This window comes from Leucoraja erinacea, chromosome 39, assembly GCF_028641065.1.
Source record: "Leucoraja erinacea ecotype New England chromosome 39, Leri_hhj_1, whole genome shotgun sequence".
NCBI lineage: Eukaryota > Metazoa > Chordata > Chondrichthyes > Rajiformes > Rajidae > Leucoraja > Leucoraja erinaceus.
In genome coordinates, this window is record NC_073415.1 from 5,545,652 (window position 1) to 5,554,770 (window position 9,119).

Genomic DNA, 9,119 nt, shown 5'->3' on the forward strand with positions numbered 1-9,119 from the left:
TGCTTCACTTGCCCAGGGGAGTCATGGTGAGTTAGGCAGTCCAATTCCGACTGGACACAAAGGGAACTGCAGAAGCTGGAGTCTTGAGGAAAGCACAAAGTGCTGGAGGAACTCAGTGGGTCAGGCAGCATCTGGGAATGGACTGATGATGTTTTGGATCAGAGCTCTACCTCAGACTGATCACAGTAGGGGTAGGAAAGCTGGGAAAGAGAGTTGGGGATCGGGACAAAGTCAAGCAAGTGATATGTGTAGGAAGGAACTGCTGGTTTACACCGGTGATAGACACAAAATGCTGGAGTAACTCAGTGGGACAGGCAGCATCTCTGGAGAGAAGGAATGGGTGATGCTTTGACCCCTCTTCGGACAAATGGTCTTGTCCTGAAACATCACCCATTCCTTCTCTCCAGAGATGCTGCTTGTCCCACTGAGTTACTCCAGCGTTTGCTGTCTATCTTCAGGCAAGTGATAGGTGGATACAGGTGTACAGGTGAGGGGGGGTGGAGTTGACTGGCAGATAGGTGGAGTTGCGGCTACAGTTGAATGGCTGCATAAAACACATGTCAAAGGGAGGGTGGTAATTACCTCTGGAATGGAATTTACACCCGTGTCCCATTCTACCCCCATTGATGTGGCTCTTATGGGCTAACGGAATCCCGTAGGAATGTCTCCATACCCCCTGATCCCCTTAGCCTGATGGGCCATGATCAGCCATGATCATATAGCCAATGGTGGTGCTGGCTCGAAGGCAGAGATGATTCACCACTCTCTGCGTGAAAAATGTTTTAATTCCCATTCGGTTTTAACCCCCCCCCCCCCCCCCCCCTTTATCCACCTTCGCTGTGCCCCTTGTCCTGGACTTCCCTAACATCGGGAACAATCTTCCTGCATCTAGCCTGTCCAACCTGGCACCTTAAAAGTTTGTAAGTTTCTATAAGATCCCCTCTCAATCTTCTAAATTCTAGAGAGTATAAACCAAGTCTATCCAGTCTTTCTTCATAAGACAGTCCTGACATCCCAGGAATCAGTCTGGTGAAACTTCAGCTCCCTCCTCTATGGCAATAATGTCCTTCCTCAGATTTGGAGACCAAAACTGTACGCAATACTCCAGGTGTGGTCTGACCAAGGGACCCTGTACAACTGAAGTAGAACTGCAGATACTCAAATCCTTTTGCAATGAAAGCTACATACCACAACAGGAGGGAGTAACTTACCTCTGGAGATGTTGGGGACACCCCTGTCCCATTCTACCCCCCATGATGGGCTCACAGTTTAACGAAATAGGGGGGAAAGCAGGAACGGGGACTGAGATGAGATCGGCCATGACATATTGAATGGTTTGCTGGCACAGGGCCGAGTGGTGACTCGTGCTGTTCTAATTCCCATTCATCCCTAACCCCCCCCCCCATTCCACCCTCCCCTTCACTCGTTTGCCTTTGACCTTCCCGACAGTCCCCGTCACTAACCTGGTCTTGCTCCCTACAGCTGGCAGTGTCTGAAGACTTCAGTCACCTCCCACCCGAACAGCGCAGGAAGAAACTTCAGCAGAAAATCGATGACCTGAACAGGGAATTGCAGAAACAAGTTGACCAGAGGTAACTGAAGGTATATATTTGGGGGAACATCCTGGACCGATTTTCTATCTTAAAATGAAGCAGTGTAACCCTGGTTTCTGGTGCTATGAGGCAGCAGCTCTACCGCTGTAGTGTTGCCCAAAATTTGGACTCGATTATTGTCAGCACTAGCAAGAGACTAATTCAGTGCAGCAATTGGGGAATAACAGTTTAAGGACATCAGTAAGTCTTTAGGACCAAGATGTATTTTTCACACAGAGAGTGGTGAATCTGTTTCTCACAGAAGGTAGTTGATCTGGCTATTAAGAGGGGGTTAATATTTGAAGGGGGTATGGAGAGAAGGCAGGTACTACTGCCTTGAAGGAAGGGCCGAATGGGATGTTTTCTATGTGTACTCTACTGTAGTGTTGCCCACCCCCTCTCTGTCAGCAATACCAAGAGACTAATTCATTGCTGCAATTGATCACAATGTTTTGACATCTAACCTACCTTGCAACTTAAGAGGAAGTATTGGACTGTTTAAGTTCCGGTACAAACACAATCTACCTTGCAAGACGGACACAATCCAAATCCTCCCCCCTCATACTATCTCTTTCCCCGGCCTCCCTCTCTAGATTAGAAAGAAGCAAACTGTTCCCTCTCTGAAACAAGAGACAGACTGTTGTATAATAACCATATAACCATATAACAATTACAGCACGGAAACAGGCCATCTCGACCCTTCTAGTCCGTGCCAAACACATAATCTCCCCTAGTCCCATATACCTGCGCTCAGACCATAACCCTCCATTCCCTTCCCATCCATATAACTATCCAGTTATTGTAGAAACAGATACACGGTCTCCTTCCCTGCGGAAGGGCGACAGACAGGCTGGTCCCATTTCTGTCCCGCTGATATAGACACAGGGATACATCCCCTTCCTCGGTAGAGATGCAGACGTCCTTCTCCATGTCCTGGTCTGGATTAATTAACTAAGTTGACAATAGTCCCCATGCTTGGGAAGGTAATGAACCAGGCATAGTTTGCAGTCTGCAGAAGGGTCTCGACCTGAAACGTCACCTATTCCTTTTGTCCAGAGATGCTGCCTGACCCGCTGAGTTACTCCAGTATTCTGTGTCTACCTCTAGTGGCTTTGTGGGTGTTTGACCGACTGACAGGGTCAGGCTAGGCAGTGATGCTCACTCACTCTGCCTTTGGACACCTTAGTTTGGAGATACAGCGTGGAAATAGGCCCTTCGGCCCATCAAGCCCGCGCCGACCAGCGATCCCCGCACATTAACACCATCCTACACCCACCAGGGGCAATTTTTACACTTATACCAAGCCAATTAACCTACAAACCTGTAGATCTTTGGATTGTGGGAGGAAACTCACGGGGAGAACGTACAAACTCCATACAGACAGTACCCGCAGTCGGGGTGGAACCCGGCACTCCGGCGCTGCATTCGCTGTAAGGCAGCAACTCTACCGCTGTGCCACCGTGACCGGCCAAACTTGACATTCATTATTTACACAGAACACAGAACATGTGCATATATGACTTGGCAGATCAATTTCCTTCCTGGGATAATGTTCTATCGCATCATATGGTGGAGAGTCTGCTGCTCTGTATGCCTGGGCTATACGGACGGGACTTGGCTCTCTGCAGCTGAACTGGGGACCCAAGGGTTAAATTGCATCTTGTCTCGTTCTTGCAGTGAAGCTCTGGATAAAATGAAAGATGTTTACCAGCGGAACCCACAGATGGGAGATCCAAATAGCCTTGAGCCCAGGATAATAGAGACTAACCAGCATATCGACAGACTGCATCACGAGCTGCAGAAATATGAGGTAGGGTCCAAGCACCAAAGACCCGGGACACTCTGCATCACTTCCCAAAATACACATGCTGCAATGTGCGGCTAACTCCACCTTGGAAGAGCAATGAGATAATATTGCAATTTTGGTTTATTAATGTTGTACGGGAAATAAATATTGGCCAAGGAACCATGGAGAATTATTAGTCTCTCCTTCAGGACAGAACCTTGGAACTATTCACATCGATCTGTGCATCGGTCTCTACTGAAAGGCAACTCTTCCACCATAAGACCATCGGAGCAGACCCTAGGCCATTTAGCCCATCGAGTCTACTCTGCCTTGCAGACAGGGTCAGGCTGGGTATGTGAGTGGCGTTGTGGTCGAGATTGAGGCGGGGGAGATGGGACGTTGGAGCTGGGGAGTTAAAAGCCAGGATCGGATTTCATGCAGCAGCAGAGGAATAAGGGAACGCAATTAATGCACAGGTTTATTCTTCATTCCTGGCATCTGAAGGCCACATTTTCCATCCATCGCCCCTGAATGGAAGAGATAGTTACACAGACTGCGTGAGGTTGGCAGAATCCCTGGGTATAAAATGGTACAAAGGCTTTGTGAGAATTGCTCTATTGTGCATTGTGTGGAGCCCAGCCTGTCAATAAATCTTTATTACCAGACCTGAACATAGGTCACATTTAGTTAAGCTTCGAGATAGAGCATGGAAACGGGCCCTTTGGTCCACCGAGCCTGTACCGACCAGCGATCACCCGTACACTAGTTCTATCCTACACCCTAGTGGCAATTTACAAAGGTCCACTATCCTACAATCCTGCACGTCTTTGGAACTCGAGAGGAAACCGGAGCACCCGGAGGAAACCCACGCGGTCACAGGGAGAACGTACAAACTCCATACAGACAGCACCCGTAGTCAGGATTGAACCCGGATCTCAGGCTCTGTAATAGCCCCTGTCCCACACGGTACAAGTTCATTCCAAGAGCTCTCCCCGAGTTTGCCCTGATTCGAACTCGGCGATTTACGATAATGGCCACTCGTCGGTACTCGGGGCTCTCGTGTCTTCACGAGTCTTCCCGTGCTTACCTGCCATTAGCGAGTCTTCCCGAGTATCTGCCGTTAGCGTTACGAGCCGCTAAGAGACGTCCCCGAGCTCCGACGTACCCGCTACGTTCATTCTCCGTGCTTACCGCGAGTTTGATTTTTTTGAAACTCGGGAGAGCTCTTGGAATGAACTCGTACCGTGGGACAGGGGTTCAAGGCAACAACTCTACCGCTGTGCGGTCCCACACGGTGAAGAGAGGATGGCCAATGGAAAGGGAAGGGCCTCACTGTACAGCACCAGCTGAAACCTTTAGCCTTCCCCAGTTGTGGAATGTGGAGGGGGCGAGGAAGGGGAGACATTGAAGGGGGGGGGGGGGGGGGGTGGGAGGGGGGGGGGGGGGGGGGGGGGGGGAACGGAGTGAGTAACATGGGAAACGTTGACTTACAGTAAATCGCTTGTTCTTTTCCAAGTCCTGGCTGACGGATGCCGAAGGGAAAGTTGTATCGCGGAGTGAGAGCATTGTACAGTGCACCCCGCACTGCGATCAGTCGCCCTCCCTCAACAACAACAATGGCTCACACGATAAAGGGAGGTGAGTGGGCTCTTTTTTTTGTATCAAAAATAATTCATTTGATTACGAGCGAGATACACCCACCACCATGTTACAAAATCACCAAACTATTCAGGCATTAAATTTCATACGACTATGTTACAAATAACGCCACCTTCTCTAACACCACCCGGGCACGGACGTAATCCCGTGACTCGCGCATGGCCAGCTTAGCCAGGCCTAGGAGCAACCCAACCTGGGCATCTTCAGCCCTGCCCTCTCCCTAGATCCCGTCACCAGTCCTTCGATCGCTGACAGCAGAGCCATTCCTCTCTCTACGGACCCTAGGTGGAGTGGCGGTGCTCCTTGCCCTCCGGACCCTGGCTACAAGGGGCACTCTACTGCTCCCTTGTGAGTGGGTTCCTTGCTGGATCTCTCTATTGTAATGAAGCTTCAACTACATTGGGATCTCAGCCTGGGCAAGTCTGCTGGATCAGTGCTGCTGGGGACAATGACAATGCTTATGAAACATTCGGATTGGTAGATGAATCGGAAAAGTTTGGAGAGAATTTGGGCTAAATGCGGGCAAATTGGATTGGCTTCTGGGTCAATGGGCATCTGGGCCAATGTGGCTGAGTTTTGCCAAAGGGCTAGATGCATCCTCTATAACTCTGAATTTAACTCTGACTTTGAATCGCATGATCGAGGTGAATGTGCCACCAGTGAAATCACAGCTAATATCTAAAGAATGAAGACACATGTGGCACGGTGACACAGCGGTAGAGTTGCTGCCCTACAGCACCAGAGACGCCGGTTCGATCCTGACCACGGCTGCTGTCTGTACGGAGTTTGTACGTTCTCTCCGTGACAGCGAGGATTTTCTCTGAGCCCTTTGCTTTCCTCCCACACTCCAAACATGTACAGGTTTCTAGGTTAGATGCCTTGTATTTGTATACTTACTATCAGTGTAAATTGTCCCTAGTGTGCATAGGCTCGTGTTAATCGCTGGTCGGCACGGACTCATTGGGCCAAAGGGCCTGTTTCCGCGCTGTATCTCTAAACTAAACGGAGCTAAACAAGAACCTGCGGATGCTGCATCAGGCTCTCGTGCACGGGTTGACCCGAAGCGTCGACCATTTCTCTCCCTCCACGGATGCCGCTGAGCTGGCCGAGTTTCTCCAGCAGATTTCGGTTTGCCAAGAATGCAGGTTGATTTCAAAAGATCAGGTATTTGTCAATTGATTTGTTCCTCCATCTCTTAAACCAGTCCGGATACAACCTACTCCGATGATAGTGGGCAGGAGCCATTGCAGGAACCATTGCAGGAACCATTGCAGGAACCATTGCCACAGCCTCCACCCCTCTCAGAGTTCGATGATTTTGAAGTGGATGATATCATTCATCCAATTGGAAAATCAACTGCCATGTATCCATTTGACGGTAAGCTTAGGGAAGATCAGCTTTGTGTGTGTTTGTGTGTGCTGAGAGTGTGCGTGTCTGTGTGTGTGCGTGTGTGTGCGCTGAGAATGTGTGTGTGTGTGTGCTGAGAGCATTCACTTTATACATGCCCCTCATAATCTTGCACCCCTCAGCCTCCTACAGTCCAAAGAAAAATATCTGAACTTATTAAACCTTTCCCGAAAATTCATCCAGGTAATATCTTCTTTAGTCAGAGGGTGGTTAATCTGTGGAACTCATTGCCACAGAGGGCTGTGGAGGCCAAGTCAGTGGATGTTTTTAAGGCAGAGACAGAAAATATATCTGAACTTATTGCAATTTCCCGAAAATTCATCCAGGTAATATCTTCTTTAGTCAGAGGGTGGTTAATCTGTGGAACTCATTGCCACAGAGGGCTGTGGAGGCCAAGTCAGTGGATGTTTTTAAGGCAGAGATAGACAAATTCTTGATTGCAATGGGCGACAAGGGTTACGGGGAGAAGGCAGGAAAATGGGATTAGGAGGCACAGATCAGCCATGATTGAATGGCGGAGTGGACTCGATGGGCCGAATGGCCAAATTCTGCTCCTGTAACTTGTAGCTTGTGAACCCTTTTGCACCCTTTTCCTACGGAAGAAACCCATGCGATCACAGAGAACCTGTGCGTGTGTGTGTGTACACGTTCGTGTGTGTGTACGTTTGTGTGTGTGTGTACTTTTGTGTGTGCGCACGCGTGTTGTGTACATGCGTGAGTGTGCGCGTACGTGTGTACATGCGTGTGTATATACGTGCATGTGTGTGTCTGTGTGTACATACATGCGTGTGTATGTGTGTGCATGCCTGCATGTGTGTGCGCACGTGTGTGTACGTGTACATACATGGCATTGAAGGACCTTGTGAGTCAAGAGCTGCTTTGATCCTTGCAGGAAACAGTGAAGGAACAATTGCAATGGCGGAAGGAGAAGTACTTCACCTGATTGAGGAGGACAAGGGGGACGGGTGGACTCGGGTCAGGCGGAACGACGGCGAGGAAGGCTACGTCCCCACGTCCTACGTGAAGGTCTCCATCGGCGGCATGTGAGGCGACTGGTGCCGGTGACTGTGGGACTTGCCCTCAGGTTCAGGGTGGCTCGCTCTCCATCCGTGAACTCCATCCTGACGGAGCCTTCTCTAGGACAGACAGCTCCGTGGAAAAGTGGGAGAGGGACGAGGGTGACCTGACCATTACTGGTCCTCACATTGGAAACAAAATCCTGAGAGTTATTTAGTTGCATTTGTAATATCTTCAGCACATAATTAAGACAGCATTTCTGATCTTTCAGTTCACTGTAGGAAGACTGCCTTGTGCTGGTACAGTAAATACTGTTCTAATGTACATATTGTGTAGGAATAATTGTATCTAGGGGTGAGCTCCTGACTTTTAATTGCAGATCACTGACGCCATTCTTTTATATAGATATTTTACATAGACTATCCATTTCTATTATGCAAATAGAAATCCTTTGTATGGGTTGGAGCCACTCAGAGCATAGTCTGGAGTGTGTGTGAAGCTATGAGGCGCTCAGATGAAATGCCTCCTGGGACAGGAAACTTGGCTTCCTAAAGCATCGCGTTACCACGGGCAACAAGGCCGCGTTCGAGGAGTGGAGCGGCCATTTTGATAAGCAGATGGGCACAAAATTGGCTGTGGCGCCCACAATGTGAATGGACTGCTGGAATGTAATCAATAGAGGGGAGTTATTGCATGGGGGAGGGACTCCGAAATGAGGCACGCAACCCAGAAATGCTTTAGAAGGTGGGGCTGTTGCTCAACAATACTTGCAACTAGTTTAGGCCGTGGATTCTGGAGGAAGCTGGAGTCAAGTATGGGGGGGTTCTCTCTGGAGATTTCAAGTTGCGGGCAGCAGTCTTGTCTTGGCTTGGATGGTTATATCTGTTTGTGCAATCATTCGGAGTCAACTTCACTAAAATTGAATGTCTGCCCAATTTATTGATATTTTCAGTGTATATTATCGAAATAAATCAATGAATTGTTCTAAGTCGGAGGTGAATAGGAGGAGGACATTTTGAGCCCTGACACTAATTCTGCCGGGTCCTAACACAAACAGTCCTGGTGGTTCTTCTGTGGTACATGGTAAGCTGTCCAGAATGTAGTTTCTTTGTTAAATCGTGGCGGAAAATATATGGTCATGGAGCATTTATGATGTTGTAGAGACCTACATTGCGCTTCACATTACAATAGGACAGTAACCTGGTTGTTTTCCTGCACGGTTTTAATCCTGTAATAAAATGCTGTTCCAACTGAGGACTCCATGCCTAACAGCTCTTGTACATGTGCTGTGTTCTTGGTTGAGTTTAGAGATACAGCGTGGAACAGGCCCACTGAGTCCATAGAGCAACCGTTCACACTAGTTCTATGTTGTCACACAATCACATCCTGCACTCTAGGGGCAATTTACAGACGCTGATTAACCTACCAACCCGCACGTCTCTGGGATGTGGGAGGAAACTGGAGCACCCGGGGAAATCGCACGCGGACACAGGGAGAACGCACAAGTTCCACACGCGTCCAGCACCCGAGGTCGGGATCGAACCCTCTGTGAGGCAGCGGCTCTCTCCATCAGCTGCGCCATCCAGGAGAGATGAGCAAGATGGGCCACCTTGTTCTGCTGTAAAGGGCCGTGTATCTGTGCTCTATGACTTGATGGT

At 49.1% G+C, this 9,119-nt stretch overlaps 1 protein-coding gene across 2 annotated transcripts in view; it reads left to right on the top strand.

Annotated features, from left to right (window-relative positions):
* Positions 1 to 8,732, top strand: part of LOC129714452 (cdc42-interacting protein 4-like) — a 95,286-nt gene extending 86,554 nt beyond the window's left edge. For both annotated transcript variants that reach the window (XM_055664055.1, XM_055664054.1), the window contains exons 10-14: positions 1,483 to 1,592; positions 3,270 to 3,402; positions 4,895 to 5,016; positions 6,242 to 6,414; positions 7,337 to 8,732. In XM_055664055.1, coding sequence (XP_055520030.1) covers positions 1,483 to 1,592; positions 3,270 to 3,402; positions 4,895 to 5,016; positions 6,242 to 6,414; positions 7,337 to 7,491 — 693 coding nt within the window. In that variant the 3' untranslated portion in view covers positions 7,492 to 8,732. The remainder of the gene's footprint in view (positions 1 to 1,482; positions 1,593 to 3,269; positions 3,403 to 4,894; positions 5,017 to 6,241; positions 6,415 to 7,336) is intronic.
* The last annotated feature ends 387 nt before the right edge of the window (positions 8,733 to 9,119 follow it).